This window comes from Urocampus carinirostris, chromosome 10, assembly GCF_059441175.1.
Source record: "Urocampus carinirostris isolate Australia breed hairy pipefish chromosome 10, RoL_Ucar_1.0, whole genome shotgun sequence".
Taxonomy (NCBI): Eukaryota; Metazoa; Chordata; class Actinopteri; order Syngnathiformes; family Syngnathidae; genus Urocampus; species Urocampus carinirostris.
The window spans coordinates 2,418,387-2,437,507 of NC_142358.1; the positions used below are offsets into that span (position 1 = coordinate 2,418,387).

The window sequence follows — 19,121 nt, forward strand, 5'->3', positions numbered from 1 at the left end:
GAAGTTGAGTGATACTGAAGGATGAAGCAGGAGCAGCTAACAATAACAACGCGACTAGCAGCAATTTATCTCTTTCAGACAAACGGCTAATATGAGTAGCTGGGGAAGGAATAAGTGGGAAAAAAGCCAAGGATGACAAGAGCCAGACGCCTGAATAAGGGCTAAGACTGAACGATCGCGCAAGTTTTATTTACATGGAGCAGATAACAATAACGGCAAACAGCGATCCATAACCTGCAGCTAAGTGGCAACATGAGTGGCTACAGAAGAAAGCAGTGAAAAAAAGGTTGTTAATGCCCAGCAGTTTGTAATTTGCATTAATGCTCCTTCTCCTGGGCTTCTTTCTCCACCTCCTGCGCAACTTATATCATCACTCTGGGACTCGTTTGCTTCTTTTGTCCTCCTCTAACGTTTTCTGAGTCGATTCCAGTACACTTCCGGGCAGCGCTTAGATCAAAAACTTCCAGTCTTTGCGGTGATTCATCCGGGCAAAATTTGGGGGAATACTTGAAGGAGTTTCCGGGGTAGGCAAAGGGAGAGCTAGATACTCTCCCTGAGCCTCGACCTTGAGATTTACTCTTCATCATTCCCAGAATTTCGTAGCGGAAGCTGGAGATGTCCTGCTTGAGTTCCTGAGTTCCAAGAAAAAACGTCTAATAAGAAGATGTCGGGGGCAGGGTCTACGGTTTTGGTGAATTTAATTTACCTTAAAGTTTTCTTCGGTCAAGCCTTCCTCGGTTTTGGCGTCTCGGATCATCGCCGCCACGTAGCGCTTGACAAGGTTTCGTAAAACCTCCTTAAAAGAATGCACTCTTAAGTCCAAAGAGTCCAAATTGGGTCGGAAAATGTACTTGGATCAATTTGAGACAGCTCTAGAGTTGTTTTGGCTTCCACGTACCACTTGAATGCATTAGAATTGTCCTTATTTTCATTTATAACCGCATACGTTTCATAAAAAAAAAAACAACCCTGAACAACCCTTTGGTCCAAAAATATTCCAAATCAGGCCTATGTTCACAATCTAAAACACTTTTAGACAATTCTGAGTTGTTTTGGCTTACATTTACCTCTAGAACAGAATATACAACCCCTAGCAAAATATATGGACTCACTGGTCTTTGGCAAGCCCTCAATTGGACATTTTATTCTGTAGAAAAAAACTCAGATCACAAACATGAAGCAATTCTAAGGTCATTCCAAAGTGCAACATATTGGCATTCAAAACACTAAAAGAAATTAAGAAAGAACATTGCAATTGCAAATGTTACTTTTATAGAACAAGGGCCGGGAAATAAAGATCGAATCACTCAATTCTGAGGGAAAAAAATTTTAATCATTGAATTTTGAGTCGAAAATAAGGACACACCCAGTCAATTTCCTTTTCTTGATTAGGCAGCTGTCTAAGATTAAGTATGCTTGTTAGTCAGCAGTTAAAGACAATGAAGTTATCACACCTTAGAGGGCTCCTGGACTAAGTGGATTGGCAAGAAACATGGTTCCACAAAGAGAGATGTCTCTTGAGACCAAAAATAGGATCGTCAAACTTCTTGAAGAAGGTAACTCTACTTGTATGGTTGCATAAGATGTGAGCTGTTCACAGTCAGCTGTATTGAAGATTTGGACAAAGAACAAACAGCGTGGGAAGGTTGTTACAGTCAAGCATACTGGTAGGCCAAGTAACTCATGTAGGCGTCAAGACAAACAACTTTAAGGCCATATGTCTTGAAAACATGAAATGCACAACAGGACAATTGAGGAGGAAAGGGGAGGAAGTTAGAGTCAATGGATGTGACTGAACTGTGCAAAATCACATAGCAAAGCTAAAAGGAAACCATCATTGACGCTTAAGCAGAAAACAACAAGACTCCAATGGGCTAAAGAGAAGCAATCATGGACTGTGGATTACTGGACGAAGGTAATCTTCAGTGATGAGTCACGGATCTACATTGGACAAGGTGATGATGCTGGAACTTTTGTTTGGGATTTACAGAGAGGACTACCTAAAGAAACCATCAAAATTCCCACATTAATTAATGATACTGGGCTGCATGTGAGGTAAAGGTGCTGGGGAGATTGCTTTTGTCAAATCTTCAAAAACTGTACAAGTTCATATTGACATTTTGGATAGCTTTCTTATTCCTTCAATTGATATAATGTTTGAGACTGGTGAACTAATTTTCCAAGATGACAATGCATCATGCCAAAGAGCAAAAACTGTGGAAGCATTCCTTGGCAAAGGTTGCATCCAGTCAAGGGCATTCCCTGCAATCAACTAGGAGGATTACAACTTGTGAGGCCCCTTGTCAAGGTTTCTCTTTTCCTCACGCTGAGGTTTTGAGTTTTTTCTTCCCCGCATGTTGGTTTAAGATCAGGCGATCGTGTAATTGTAAAGCTGTGCAGTCCTTTGAGACATTTTTGTAATTAAGGGCTATATAAATAAATGTGACTTGAATTGAAAACCTGTGGTTAAAACTGCAAAACATTGTTGACAGCAAGGCTCCCACCTACAATGATGATCTGGCAACTGCAATCAAAGAGAATTGACACCAGACTGATGAAGAAAATTGTTTGTCACTCATCACGCCCACGCCTCAGAGACTACAGGTTGTCATAAAAGCCAAAGTTGGTGTAACTAAATTCTAGTGATATGTATTGATTGGTATTTTTTTGTCTATTTTTTTATGATTCCACATTTTTTTTCCTCAGAATGTTGTGACTCCATATTTTTCCCTGTGCTTGGTCTATAAAAGTAGCATTTACTGACCAACTCATTTTTTTATTCATTTGTTTTTAGTGTTTCTGAATGTCAATGAGTTGCACTTTTGAAAAACTATGTCATTTCTTTAATGTTTTTTATCGGAGTTTGTTCTACAGAATAAAATGGCAGAGTGAGTACTTGTTCAAGAATGACGAATACACAGTGCTGGTTTTAATCGGGTAATAAGATGCACATGGATGACTTTATTGAAACCCTGAGTTGTTTTAGCGGTCATGTACATGTTTAATAGTAGAATAGTCATTGATGAACACAAGGTGTTTAAAATAAGTACAAACACAGCCCGTATTGGGTCATAAGATGTGCAGGGATCTATCTGAAATTACCTGTTTTTTTTGGATGCCACGTACCTCTTGAATAGAACAGAATAGCTAGTCTTGGTCATCGAAAATAACATGGGTTTCATAAATACTCCTGAAAAGAACAGACTCTTCAAAAAAAAAACCTCAGGTCCAAAAATAGACTTAATCAGGTTATAAATTGCAAGCATCAACAATATGGATCAATTTGCGAGAACTCAGTTCTTTTGGCTGCCACGTACCTCTTGGATACAATATAATTCTTTTTTTGTCAGTAATGTCACGTAGGACTTGTCAAACTAATTAAAAAGAACACACTTCACTTGGAAAAACCCTGGAGTCCAAACATAAAATGCACTTGGTTCATTTAAAAAAAAAAACTCTTTGGGGTGAAAAACACCTCTTTGATATGATATAATTTTATTTATATTAAATAATAAAAATGTAGATTTTGAGAAACCCCTAGGAATAACACAAGGTGCACCAAATAACCCTTAGGTCCAAAATAGTCCGAATTGGGTCATATTAATACACTTGGATAATTTTGACACACCTTTTGTACACAATATAAAAATATCTTATGTGAAAATGTTTGATTATAAATAATATTAGTCCATTCTTAACCCAAATTGGGTTATATTTTTGACCAAACTTAGAATGTTGGCGTTTGAATTTGAAAATATAATGATACTGTAGATAACATTAAGTAAAATAATTTGAACTTACCTGGTACTCATGATTTAGTCTAACATTGTCTGCCGCTCGTCTCTAAAATTGCACAAAAAAGTGTTTGATTTATCTTATATATATAAAATACACAGATGTATACACACATACATATTTAAAATGCTACTCAAAATATTGCTTATATACCGTATAAATTAATCAAACGGTTGTAAAACAAGATTGGTCGTAGTTAAAAGGATTACAATTCATGCCCTGGATTTTTCGCAGCATATTACTGCATAAAAAGCGTATCAATTTTCTTTTCCATGGTAAAATGAAAATTATTTGATGTGGCAGATAATTATTCAAACTACAGAACTTGATCTGCCCCATTAGGTAATTTTGATCATTTTAAATCATGTCTACTTTTAAACAAACTTTTTCAATAAAGTAATAATTAAAAGGAGCAACATTACGTGACATGGTAGGCAATATTCACGAGTTTTTATTTTTTTCAAATTTCTATTTACGTAAAAACAGGTTAGTAGAATGAGTAAAAATACTTAAAATCTAAGGAACAAGATGATCTACCATTTTAGTTCATTCTGTTCTTCTTAACTTCTTTACATCAAGTAAACAACTTTCATTTGACTTTTGTTTTAATTCATCTTTATAACACTCCTCCTTGATCTGCTACCTTATCGTGGTGAAGGAGTTTATGTGTCCCAATGATCCTAGGAGCTATGTTGTCGGGGGCTTTAAGCCCCCTGGTAGGGTCACCCATGGCAAACAGGTCCTAGGTGAGGGGCCAGACAAAACGCAGATCAGAAGAACCCTTATGATAACAAAACTTTGGTCCTCGATTTCCCTCGCCCGGACGCGGGTTACCGGGGCCCCCTTCCGGAGCCAGGCCTGGAGGTGGGGTCCGCTGGCGAGCGCCTGGTGGCCGGACCCTTACCCACGGGGGCCGGCCGGGCAAAGCCCGAAGGGACGACGTGGGACCCTCTTCCCATGGGCTCACCACCTGTAGGAGGGGCCAAAGGGGTCGGGTGCGCAGAGAGCTGGGTAGCGGCCAAGGGAGGGGTCCTAGGAGCGACGATCCCCGGCTACAGAAACTGGCTTTTGGGACATGGAACGTTACCTCTCTGGCAGGGAAGGAGCCCGAGTTGGTGCGTGAGGTTGAAAAATTCCGACTAGATATAGTCGGACTCACCTCTACGCACGGCTTGGGCTCTGGTACCGGTCCTCTCGAGAGGGGTTGGACTCTCTTCCACTCTGGAGTTGCCTGTGGTGAGAGGCGCCTGTACGTTGGGGTTCACCCCAGTAGACGAGAGGGTAGCCTCCCTCCGCCTTTGGGTGGGGGGACAGGTCCTGACTGTTGTTTGTGCTTATGCACCAAATAGCAGTTCGGAGTACCCACCCTTCTTGGAGTCCTTAGAGGGTGTGCTTGAGAGCGCGCCCCCTGGGGACTCCCTCGTACTGCTGGGAGACTTCAACGCTCACGTAGGCAATGACAGTGAGACCTGGAGGGGCGTGATTGGGAAGAACGGCCCCCCTGACCTGGACCCGAGTGGTGTTTTGTTATTGGACTTCTGTGCTCGTCATGGTTTGTCCATATGAACACCATGTTCAGACATAAGGGGTGTCCATATGTGCACTTGGCACCAGGACACCCTAGGCCGTAGTTCGATGATCGACTTTGTCGTCGTTTCGTCGGACCTGCGGCCGCATGTTCTGGACACTCGGGTGAAGAGAGGGGCGGAGCTGTCAACTGATCACCACCTGGTGGTGAGTTGGCTTCGATGGTGGGGGAAGATGCCGGCCCGACCCGGCAGACCCAAGCGTGTTGTGAGGGTCTGTTGGGAACGGCTGGCAGAATCTCCTGTCAGAAAAAGTTTCAATTCACACCTCCGGCAGAACTTTGCCCGTGTCCCGAGGGAGGCGGGGGACATTGAGTCCGAGTGGACCATGTTCCGCACCTCCATTGTCGAGGCGGCTGATCGGAGCTGTGGCCGTAAGGTGGTTGGTGCCTGCCGCGGCGGCAACCCTCAGACCCGTTGGTGGTCACCGGCTGTGAGGGATGCCGTCAAGCTGAAGAAGGAGTCTTATCGGGCCTTCCTGGCCTGTGGGACTCTGGAAGCAGCTGGCGGGTATCGGCTGGCCAAGCGGAATGCGGCTTCGGCGGTTGCCGAGGCAAAAACTCGGGCATGGGAGGAGCTTGGCGAGGCCATGGAAGCCGACTTCGGAACGGCTTCGAGGAAATTCTGGTCCACCATCCGGCGTCTTAGGGGGGGAAGCGGGGTGCCATCGACATTGTGTATAGTGTCGATGGGGCGCTGCTGACCTCGACCCGGGACGTTGTGAATCGGTGGGTGGAGTACTTCGAAAACCTCCTCAATCCCACCGGCACAACTTCCTCTGGGGAAGCATAGCCGGAGGACTCTGGGTTGGGCTCTCGTATCACTGGGGTTGAAATCACCGAGGTGGTCAAAAAACTCCTCGGTGGCAGGGCCCCAGGGGTTGATGAGATCCGCCCGGACTTCATTAAGTCTCTGGATGTTGTGGGCGTGTCATGGTTGACGCGCCTCTGCAACATCACGTGGACATCGGGGACAGTGCCTCTGGACTGGCAGACTGGGGTGGTGGTTCCCGTCTTTAAGAAGGGGGACCGGAGAGTGTGCTCCAACTACAGGGGAATCACACTTCTCAGCCTCCCTGGTAAGGTCTATTCAGGGGTACTGGAGAGGAGGGTCCGCCAGGAAGTCGAACCTCGGATTCAGGAGGAACAGTGTGGTTTTCGTCCTGGCCGTGGAACACTGGACCAGCTCTTCACACTCTGCAGGGTCTTTGAGGGTGCATGGGAGTTTGCCTGTCCGGTCTACATGTGTTTTGTGGACTTGGAGAAGGCATTCGACCGTGTTCCTCGGGAGGCCCTGTGGGGGGTGCTTCGGGAGTATGGGGTACCGCACATTCTTATCCGGGCTATGCGGTCCCTGTATGCCCGGTGCCAGAGTCTTGTCCGCACTGCCGGCAGTAAGTGGGATTTGTTCCCGGTGAGGGTTGGGCTCCGCCAGGGCTGCCCTTTGTCACCGATTCTGTTCATAACTTTTATGGCCAGAATTTCTAGACGCAGCCTTGGCGGGGATGGAGCCCGGTTTGGGGGCCTCAGCATTGCGTCACTGCTTTTTGCAGATGACGTGGTGCTGTTGGCTTCCTCAGGCCGTGATCTTCAGCTCTCGCTGGAGCGATTCGCAGCCGAGTGTGAAACAGCCGGGATGAGGATCAGCACCTCCAAGTCCGAGGCCATGGTTCTCAGTCGGAAAAGGGTGGTATGCTCCCTCCGGGTTGCGGATGAGATCTTGCCCCAAGTGGACGAGTTCAAATATCTTGGGGTCTTGTTCACGAGTGAGGGTAGGATGGAACGGGAGATCGACAAACGGGTCTGTGCAGCGTCTGCCGTCATTCAAACCCTGTACCGATCCGTCGTGGTGAAGAGGGAGCTGAGCCGAGGGGCAAAGCTCTCGATCTACCGGTCGATCTATGTTCCTACCCTCTCCTATGGTCATGAACTTCGGGTCATGACCGAAAGAACACGATCCCGGGTACAAGTGGCCGAAATGAGTTTCCTCCGCAGGGTGGCTGGGTTCTCCCTTAGAGATAAGGTGAGAAGCTCAGTCATCCGGGAGGGACTCGGTGTAGAGCCACTGCTTCTCCGCGTTGAGAGGAGCCAGCTGAGATGGCTCGGGCATCTGATAAGGATGCCTCCTGGACGCCTCCCTCGGGAGGTGTTCCGGGCAAGTCCCACCGGCAGGAGGCCCCGGGGGCGGCCCAGGACACGTTGGAGAGACAATGTCTCTCGGCTGGCTTGGGAACGCCACGGGGTCCCGTCGGATGAGCTGGAGGAGGTGGCTGTGGATAGGGACGTCTGGGCTTCCCTTTTAACGCTGCTGCCCCCGCGACCCGACCTCGGATAAGCGGAAGACAATGGATGGATGGATGGATCTTTATAACAATTATTAGTTGAATGAGAAATCTATCATTAAAATGAGCAAATAATTATTCAACAGGATAAAAAAATACTACAGTAAACCCTTGTTTTTCGCATTCCAAAAACAGTCAAACCCCGCAAGGTCTCATCTCATTAGCTGCACAGCTTATCCTCAGTAGGGTCGCGGGGGTGCTGGAGCCCATTCCAGCAATCATTGGGCAGTGGGCAGGGGACACCGTGAACTGGTTGCCAGCCAATCGCAGGGCACACAGGGACAGACAACTCACTCGCTCATTCACAATTTGGACACCTGAAATGCATGTCTTTGGAATGTGGGAGGAAACCGGAGTGCCCGGAGGAAACCCACGCAAGCACGGGGAGATCATACAAACTCCGCACAGGAAGTCCGGTAGCTGGATTTGAACCCACACAGGATGTTCCCAAGACCTTCGGACTGTGCTGCACACGCGCTAACCACTGCGCCGCCCCGCAAAGTATAAACATGTATTTACAACTAAAAAACAAACCCAATATACAGACTTATGTTTTAGTTCAACGAATAAAAGTACTGTGCATGTTTTTTTTGTTTTGCAAGTGACTTCTGTACTGCCAAAATACAATTTTAAAAAACAATTTACTACTACTTTACGTGATATTTTACCGCCATCATGTGGAAGTTAAGGAAAATTAATTCACTTTCCGGATCTGTTCTACAAAAACCATGTATTTTTCCATTTCAATCATTTTTGAAAAAGCACCAGGGAGTGCCAAAGTCTCGCATGTGACTCCAGCACAAGGTTAGCCGGTGGAGAGGTCGAAGTTTGTTGGCAATAGAAAGCATATTGCTGTTTAGCCAATAGGAATACAGAACACAATGCACAATAAGTAAACTACGATACAGCGTGGGATTACTGTACTTGAAACAATGATAATTTTACAAGCAGTCTTGAACAACATTTTTAAATTAACTTACCCCTAAACTTTCAAAAGTTTCCAGTCTTTTTAAACTGGGTCTCCGTAAAACCTGCGCTTGAAACCATCTCGTCAGATAATATAGCGACTTTGGAGTTGGAATGATGTTGAATGGGGATGGTAACGTCCCACCTTCCTCAAAGTAACTAATCCATAACTTTGTTCTGGCAAATTTCCATTCAATGTCTGCATGATCCTGGAAAGAAAATGAAGTTAGTAAGGAATAAACAAGATAATCTTATGATCAGGATTGGGAGGGGCTACTTTAAAAATATAATCTGAAATAGTGACTAATTACCTGTTGAAAAATGTAACGTCATTCATATGCTATAATATTAAAGTGACCCTATAAATCATGGTCCAAATTTTTTGGGGTGTGTTTTTGCTATTTTTTTCCCTTTTTATTTTCTTTATTTGTCATGTGTTTGTCTTGCTGTCGGTCACCCCTCTTGAGGGATATGACGTAGGCAGGCAGGCAGGCAGGCAGGCAGGCAGGCAGGCAGGCAGGCAGACAGACAGACAGACAGACAGACAGACAGACACAGACAGACAGACAGACAGATAGATAGATAGATAGATAGATAGATAGATAGATACTTTATTCATCCCGTAGGGAAATTCACAACACGTTCTATGTTCATAACAACTAGCAACATGATTACTAAGCCATGGCCGATCTGTACTCATTTATTTATAATATAACGCACACATACACATACAGTTATATGCAAAGGTTTGGGCACCCCTGATTATTTTCAAGATTTTCCTTTATAAATCATTGGTTGTTCGGATCAGCAATTTCAGTTAAATCTATCATATAGCAGACAAAGACAATAATATCTGAGAAGTGAAATGAAGTTTTTAGGATTTACAGAAAGTGTGCAATAATTACTTGAACAAAAGTAGGTAGATAGATAGAATAATGTTAAAGTCATGTAACTGGATAACTTTCATTTACTTTTGGATTACTTTATTACCATGGATTCTAAGGAAAGATAAAATAAACTAAATACAAATCAAATTAAAAGTGTTTAAGATAAACGAACAATGTAACCTCCAAAAATAATTGAAGGAAGGTCAGGTAGTTGCTTGTCCTTCAAAAAATTCTGCTCAAATTTTAACCACGTAGTATAATTTATTCAGCAAAAACAAGTGTTTCTCTCTCACGTGGAAGACCAGGTACGCTTTGATTTAGTTTACATTAAGAAAAGATTGAGATTGTTGTCATGTGAAGCGTTACCACCCATAACTGGTCGAACCCAAGAGGACAGCTCTATTTAGAAATCCACCTCCTCTGATTTTTTTATGAATAATATCCTAATAATAATTAAACATTATTTTGTAATTTGTAATTGTATACGTTTTGCAAGGGATTGGTGGATTTGTAGAGCTCTTTTTGTGTTTGCAAAAAAGTGTGACATAGTAAAGCTGTGCATGCATTGTTGAAGCAGAATGGCAGAATTCATATAAGTTTGCAGCAGCCCATTGACAGAATATGATTGATAGGAACCTCTCAAAAATACACAAAGTATGTGCTAGCAGCAAAATAGCGACTTTATCTTAGTCATCAAAGTTAACAACAACAAATGAACGCTCTTTTGATCGGCGCAGGATTTCTTCCTTTAAGGTGGGGGGGGGGTACTTTGAAAGTACTTGAAAAGTGGTAGAATTTAGCCATGAAAACTGTCTACGAACGCTAAAATTTACTACATGACATTGAATGCATCACTGGCTTGCAACTGCGCTGCCCAGTGCTAAATACGCACACACGTTTGCAGCCTCATGAAACTGCAGTATTGCGCCAATTCAACAAAATTACTGCTACATGAATGAAATGGTCTGCATTTACATGGCGCTTTTCAAGTCAATGAAAACCTCCCAAAGCGCTTTACTATGTCCCTCACACTTTTCCCTTTTAAGCACTAACAAACAGATAGTAACGTCAGCCATGCAAGGCGACTTGCTATCATGGGCATTAGGGATTCAGTGTCTCACACTTGACATATAACACGGAAGAGCCGGGAATCAAACCTGCAACATCTTGATCCCAAGATGAGCGCTCTACCTCCTAAAGTAATCCCACCCAATTGAAGAAACAAAATACAGACAAAAATAAAATAACTTTTACACGCAACAGACTCTGACAATCATGCAGTGGTGGAAAAGGTGGACGTCAAAATAAAATAGAAAAGAATTGGCTTTCTAAGGTGGCCATACAATCAGCGCGACGGATGCGTTGTTTGCCAACCTGATACCTCACTGTCTCTCTAGTTTCAGACACAATTTATCTATCGGCGCATTATGTAAAGTTTTCAATGAAATTGGCCTGGAGAGGGATGGGTGCCTTTCGGCTGTACTTGCAGAAGACACACCACATGAAATGGTGCCCCTAGGACCCTAGTGGTTAAGGGATCCAACCAAACAACCAATACTGCAAAGTTATACTCATTTTTAACTACAGTGCCGTGAAAAAGCATTTGCCCCCTTTTTGATGTCTGTTTTTTTTATATTTATCATTTACAAACTAATTTTTATATCACACAGAGACAACCCAAATTAATACAAAATGCAGTTTTGCAATTTTGATTTCATTTATTAAGGCATAAAATATGCAAAACCTATCTGCCCTATGCTTAAAAGTAATTGCAGACTTCCCAAGAGTCAGCCAACTAAGATTAGTCCAAAAGTGTGATGAATGCTCTTCTAGGAGTTTACGAGAGAACCTGGAAAACATGTAAGGAACTGCAGGCCTAATTGGCCTCAGTTAAAGTCAGTGTTCATAACTCAAATACAAGAAAGAAACTGGCCTAAAATTGCATTGCAGGGATGATTCCCAACCAAAGGCAACTGATTTAAAAAAGAACACAAAGAGTCGTCTAATACTTCCAAAAATCCACTTGATTATCCTCAAGACTTTTAAAAGAAACATTCTGTGGACTGGGGAGACACAAATTAAACTTTTTGGAAGGCGCGCAGCACAGTATACCTGGCTTAGAAACGGCACAGCATTTGACAAAAAGGCCATGATGCCAACAGTGAACCATGGTGGTGGCAGTGTGTTGGTCTAGAGCAGGGGTGGCGAACACGCAGCTCTAGAGCCGCATGCGGCTCTTGGCCTATAAGAATGCGGCTCTTTGCTTCATCTTATTTTCTATATACCGTGGGTCTTTGCCTTGTTTCATGTTTAGTTTTTTTTGTGTGAATTGGGGGTAACACTTTCCTTGAAATCAACACAAGAACAATACTTGTTGTATTGTAAGGAGAGGAGTGTGTTATGGGAAATAATGTTTCTAATTGTGTGTGTTTGTGTGTGTCTGTCTGTCATGGCAAGTCAGTATGTGGTGTGGCTATTTGACTCTAATAGTTAAAAATTTCAGCACTTTGTGTCAATCTTGTTCGCCACCCCTGGTTAAGAGTTTCTTTGCTGTAACAGGACCAGGACAACTTGCTGTGGTTAACGGAATAATTAATTCTGGTGTTTACCAGAAGATCCTGAAGGACAACATCTGGTGTCCTAAAACTCAAGCACTTCTGGATCATTCAGCAGAGCAACAAACCAAAACACACCAAGTCCCTTTCTGAATGGTTGAACAACAAACAAAAAAAGAAGGTTCAATGGTTCATGGTTAAATTAAGGTCTGGATTTGAATCCAATTGAGATGCTATGGTGTGAACTTATGAGATAAAAGCTTCAAAAATTGAGTTTTGAAACCATTTTTTCAAACAAGAGGGAACCAAAATTTTCTCCAGTGTTGTGAAAGAAATAAATTATCGTACATGTTCGATTTATGTTATTTGTGACAAACTCGCTATTCGCGGGACAATTACTTTTTCACATGAGGCCAGATAGGTTTTGATTTTTTTCTGCCTTGATGAATTAAAACCAACATTTCAAAAATCCATAATATATTTCCTAGCATTGTCTCTTTGTGATATTAAAATAATTTGAGGATGTAAATGCTTTGTGAGTGATAAATATGGGAAAAAAAGGAATGAGGAATGGTGCAAATACTTATTCCATTGCCACCCAACCATGTTCTTAATGTAACTCACGGCGATATGTTGATAGGAGTTGTTCATCATAGCGATCAGCATGTTGAGAAGAACAACCAAGGAGATGATGTTGTACGTCCCAAACATGGTTGTACCCACAAACTCGGTGAATTCGTGATCCGGTTTCACTCGCGTCACATAGAGGGAAATGAGGCCAAAAATGGACCAGAACAACGACTGTAGCGTCTCGAACAGACTAAAAACAGACAGAAATTGTGCATGGTGGTGTAGTATCATTGCAGCTTGGCATGGCAGCTAAACATGAAAACCTTAAAGAATCATCAACACAATCAAGAAAAATCATCGGTTTATTTCCACGATTTACTACACAATTTAAAAAAAAAACACAAACAAAACTCTTCTTCTAATCAATGCTAACTTTGCAGTCGCTCAAACAGTGACTGTAGCCTTCAACCAGGAGAAGATGTCATGAAGTGGTGTCCAACTGTCACTGGGGTTTTTTACCCTAAACCACAACGCCCTCAAGTTGGCGGGCCGGCAGTGATGGCCAGTCACTGCCCATCTTCTCCTGGTCCCCAGCTAAACTCCTCCCTCCTACTCCAGAGCCAGCAAGAGGCCCTCTCTGCGGCTTCCTCCATCCTATGGGCAGCTGCCTTCTTCTCCCGTCCACTTATTCCCAGAGCTGTTAATGTGTTCCATACAGACTGTGCTGGGAAGCCCCTGCACCCGACCTCCACTGGGAATAGCCAGGTCTGCCATCCCTTGTCCCTGCACAGTCGGACCAGTTCTTGATATTTGGCCTTTTTTCTTTCATGGGCTTCGCTGCATCCTTCTTCCCACGGTACAGTTAGCTCAATGAGGATGATTTTTCGAGCCTCTACTGGCCAAATCACGATGTCTGGCCTCAAGAAAGTTTGGACTACCTGGGGAAAGTGTAATTTCCTTCCCAGGTCAACCCTCATCTGCAACGCTGGTCCTGTTTGCAGGAGGCTCTTCCTGGTCTTCTTGGAGGATGCTGGTTTCTCCCCTTCCCTGATGAACTTGATGGAATGTTTAGGACTGGGTTGAGGTTGATGCTTCTTCAGTCTTTCCTGCTCCAAGATGTAAGACACTGCACCGAGGACCTTGTCATGGTGCCAGCCCTGGTATCTGCCCTGGCTAAGAGCAGTCTGGCATCCTGCCAGAATATGCGCCAGTGTCCCTCTCCCACCACATAGCCTGCACTGTGGGTCCTCCCTCAACCCCCACCTGTACAGGTTGGTTTGTGTTGGAAGGGTGTCATACACTGACCGGAGCAAGAGAGAGATCCGGAACAGTTCCAACCTCTGGAGTTCTGGCGAGGTGATCCTTCGCTTTGGAAGGTCCCACTTCATCCAGGCTCCTTCGACTCCAAGCTCCACAGCCATGGACCACCTGCCCTCCTCCTCCAATTGGTGGACCTCGGCCTGCACCATGTCTCTCCTCTGCCTTGGATCAACTTTTGATCATTGCTAGAAATGGGTAGACCCTAGTCCCTGACGCACTGTGCATGCATTTCCGATGACATTTTTCAACCTCAGCCTGCCTTCTGCCTGATGTGCTTGGCTGTCTGCTGCCTATTTACGCCCAGATCTTGTAACCACGTCCGCGCTCCTAACCATCTCGTCGCTGGAACCTTTGAGCATCATGACAGCCCTACACTTGGCCACCTTGAACTCTTCATCTACTGAAAACAGGGGAAACTGCAGCTGCCCCGAACTGATGTAAAGCCCTAATAATGTGAATCTTGGTGGGATCCCAAGTCACCTGCAGAGATGTTTATTTGCCCTCATCTCAATTCCTTCGACCGCCGTCATACAAATTTCATAGATCGTTAGCAGCCACAGAAGTCTTGGTAGGAGAGCGTACTGGAACAACCAAGTCTTGAACTTGCCGGGTAGGACTGATCGCTCAGACCTTTGCAGCCACTCATCAGCCTGCTCTACTGTCCTGAGAACACTGACCATCTCTATCAGAAATGAATCGTATCACTTTCAAAGGCATTTTTTGGAGTTATCTGATGGTATGTTTTCTCCCTGGACTCGAAATTGGAATCTGCTTGTGACCTTCCCACTAATGATCACCATGCTTCTTGACTTTCTAGACTTGTATTTAATCCAATCCCAGGTTGCTACCTCGTCAAGTGCCTTCAGGATCCATCTTGCTTGCACATGGGTTACTGCTGTAATGGTAAGGGTGTCCATGAAGCATCCCAACAGAGGTTTACGTATGCCAGACCTCGTCGTTGGCCCTCTGGTTGCGGCAGTGATGAGTACATTCATGCCCATAAAAAGCAGGATTGGAGAGATGGTGCAACCCGTGATGATCCCCGTCTCCAAGTCTTGCCACAGGGTGGTAAACTGGGTGGTTTGGAACCGAAACTTGAATCCTCTGAAGTAGGAGGTGATCATTACCCTTATGTGCTGTGGAATATGGTAATGCTCCATAGCAGTGTTGATGAGATCATAGGGAATTGACCTGTATGCAATGGCCAAGTCTAGCCAGACGACTGTTAAGTCTCCTTTGCTTTCCTTGGCCTCGGGGGTCAACTGGCTGATGATGCTTGTGTGCTCCACACATCCAGAGGCCCCTGGGATGCCACCCCTCTGGATTGATATGTCGATATAATTAAGTACGTAGTCAGCCTTTGTGCGAGGTCTGAGAAGAAGATCTCACATTCAACACTTAATAGAGAAAGTGTTCGGAATTGGCTTATTTCAGATTTATATATATACTGTATATATATATATATATATATATATATATATATATATATATATATATATATATATATATGTATATATATGGGCTCGGATATATATATATATATATATATGTGAACCTACGTGGAGAAGGTGTTGTTCTGCTGCATGCCGAGGTCTACCGTCATTGGTTTTGTATCAGTTCTTGTGATTTGGTGTCCCATGTGAGGGATGGCGGGCGTAATAGAAGTATTAACCTTGTGTCTCATCATTTGAACAAATAATTAATTTAATCTAGTATTTGACAGTTATTGAACTTACGTGGAGAAGGCGTTGTTTTGCTGCATGCAACGGATGCCCTTACAGCTAGCACCCACGTCGGTAGCGTAGTGGTAGTATAACTGGTGGAGGCCGCTGGCGAATGCTAACAGAACCAGGCAGTAGATGAAAAGGAACTTTAGGATGTCGAGCAGCATCCGTCCTAGCGAGATCTGAAGAGGGCCCAAGTGCGAGTTGGCGGTGAACAAGCAGATGAGTCGAAGTGAGCTAAAGACGTTCGCGATGGCGAACAGAGCCTCGGCAATCAGAGTCGGGTGCCATGTTTCCCAGTTGCCGCGGGACTTTTGTCCGCTGTACTGCAAACGTGCAGTTTTGAGAAAGAAATGGAATGGGAAAAGTTAAAAATAAATGGTATATTCCAGAAAAATATTCAAATATTAATTTCTGTATTTTTATTTGTTCGATATTTTGCAACTGTGTGTCCTTTACCACTTGTAAAAAGAGCATCTTTTTGTACGCTAAAAACTGACGCCTTTGTGTATGCTGATGGGTAACGGAGTCATCTTGAAATGGTAAATGGTCTGCATTTATAAAGCGCTTTTCAAGTCAATGAAGACCTCCCAAAGAGCTTTACAATGTGCTTTATACTCACCCATTCACACACACACTCACATACCAGTAGCGGCCATTGTCAGTTAAAATATCTTTGTTCTTTTAACTCACAATGTTTTTCAAAAATTAACATCAACTTCTATGCCGAACAACCTTTTTTATCTTTGCCAAATTCTGTAATTTTTAACACCAAAAAATAGCTATGTATTTTGAAAATCAACGTCATATTCTATCCTGAAAATTAACGTGTTTGGCTATGGTAAAAAAATAATAATTAATTTAGCAACATCTTTCAAAATATTAGCATCACTTTTTGCACTAAATACTTGTATTTGTTTATTATATTGAGTAGTGGCGTGATCTTTAACATTGAAACTAGCAGCATATCTAAAAAATAGTGTCATCTTATAAGTTAAAAATTAAGGCATTTTCCTATGCTAAAAATATTTTCATTTTTAGCACAAATAAAGTTGCATTTAAAAAAAAATGTCAATTTCTATGCTGAAAACTAACATCTTTGCCAATGCTAAATGGTGTGATTTTTAATTCTAAAAACAAGCAATTCTTTTTTTAAATAGGGACATCTTCAATGCTGAAAATGAAAGTCTTTTTCTATGCTTGAAGAAAAGGTGTCCCTTTAATAATAAACAAGCAACATCTTTCAAAAATTGACATCTTTGTCAATGCTAAAAAAGCAAATGTGTTGTTTTGATGCTAAAGACTAGCCATATGTTTTAAAAATTAGCATAAACTATGCTGTAAACAAACGGTTTTTTCTTAGACCAAAAAGTAATGTTGTCATCTTTAATGCTAAAAACTAGCACTTTCTTTTAAACATGAACTGCTTCTTTTACACATTTACACTTGTCCATGCTTAAAAAAACAACAACGTCATATTCAACAATTAAAACTAGCAGTTTTTAAAAATTAGCCTCATCTTCCACACTGAAAACGAGCAGTGTTCATCTACATCGTTAACTAGCATCTTAGTAAAACGGAAAATGCAAGAGACTAGCGTCAGTTTTTTGCTCCAAAAGCTAACATGGTATTATTAGCAGCAATTAACTAAGCTATAAGTTTTCACAGCAAGAAATGTTAGCTATAGTAATTGAAAAATAATGTTAGAATAATTGTAGATTTCTTATTCAAAGACATTTGTGAGCAATAATGCAACCTTTGGTTTTGTCAGCTTGAGCATTATCACAGTATTATATTATAATTGTCCGTTGAAGCTAAACTCAAATGAGTTTATAGACTGTTTTATTTGATTGTAAACATTGTGACATACCCAGTGGGTGGGAGTCAATGTTCCCTTTAAGCTGCGTGTGTGCGTAATTGCACACTGCCCAGAGCTTTTCCGTGCACAAGAAAATCTAGCCAGCTCACAAAAATCAGGGCTCGAAATTGCTAATTAAGAAGCGAATTAAGTTAAAGTTACAGTGCATGAAGGTAAAAATACAAGGGTTCCCCTGATGTTGTGTTCTAAATGCGGTATTTGGATGTCAAGGTCAAAGTAGAGCGAAGTTGAGTAAAGTTAGTAGAGTTTTTCGAGAACTGGCTTCTTCAGCTCGGCTCACTAAAAAGAACCGTCTCTTTCGGGTCCCAAATGGCTCTTGAGGTTGTTTTTGCTTCTTTAATCCCTACACGACCAAATATGATCTAAAATTATGCACAAAATGACTTAAAGGAAGGGGTGGGGTGGGGTGGGGGGCAATAGAACAAAAAATGAAAAAAATACCAAAATGAAAAAGTAGTGAAAAGCTGGGAAAAAAAGAAACAAAAGGAGAGAGAAAGAGAAAAAAAGAGCAGGAAAAATCCAGAAAAAAGGGCAAAAAAAAGCCAGAAAAAAAGAAAAAGAATCAAATAAAAAGAAAAAGAAAATAGAGAACAAAAAAGCAAGAAAAAAAGTAACAGCAGGGAAAAAATAAACACAATAAGATTTTTTTTTTAAAGGAATTTAAAAAAGTAGAAAAAAACAGGGAAAAAGAAGACAAAGTTTGTGTTGCATTAAATAACTTTCAATTATAACAAGTCAATCTTGTTGCCAACATTGAACTTCCACAAAAAAATGTTAATTAGGTACAGTTCTGTATTGTGCAACCGACTAAATAAGCCCCCCAAAATGTTAGTATTATGCCCTGCAACCTTTGCAATAGTACATTAGTAAATTCATTCAAAAGTGAAAAATAATTTTGCATTGCCGGAAACTCAGCAAAATGTAACTTGATGTCAAGTTTTGGACAAGTTTGATAATGGAGTAGTTGCCACACTTGGGATTGCTGTGGCTCACTGTTGTTTCAAGCGTTGCTCACCGACTTTGTGTGAACGCTCAGACCCGTGGAAAATTAGAGGGAGCATTGGGTGGGACCTATCCTGGAGGCGGAAAAAAATACTTGTGCAGGTCAGACAGATGAAAAGAAAAACTGTCAATGCTTCTAGCTGTCATCATGTGCGTTTGTGTGCCAGAATCAGAGAAAAAACATAAGTGATCATAAATTGAAGTTTTACAGGGTCTCAGCAGGAACTCCTGTTCAAAGAAAAAGGAAAGAGTTGAGTGAAAAGATTGGACCAAAACACTCATCAAAAATGCTTGGGTTTGCAGTGCACACTTCATATGAGATAAGAGAGATTAAACGTCTGACTGTTGCAATATCTGTCCATTATTCATGTATTTATTGATTTTTTTTTTTAGGAAAAGCATCTCTTGATTAGACTACAAACTAACAAATGGTTGTAGCTAAGATAATAAAACGATACTTTGCTGTTATAATAAGTAATGTGGACTCAAAAGCAAC

The 19,121-nt window shown here is 42.4% G+C and overlaps 1 protein-coding gene across 1 annotated transcript in view; it reads right to left on the reverse strand.

Moving 5' to 3' along the window:
• Positions 1–290: 290 nt before the first annotated feature.
• LOC148357482 (short transient receptor potential channel 4-like) overlaps positions 291–19,121 on the reverse strand; it is a 32,106-nt gene continuing 13,275 nt past the window's right edge. The window contains 6 exon segments of the mRNA XM_088345180.1: positions 291–632; positions 707–796; positions 3,802–3,843; positions 8,703–8,897; positions 12,755–12,950; positions 15,757–16,070. Of these exon segments, the coding sequence (XP_088201306.1) occupies positions 291–632; positions 707–796; positions 3,802–3,843; positions 8,703–8,897; positions 12,755–12,950; positions 15,757–16,070 (1,179 nt within the window).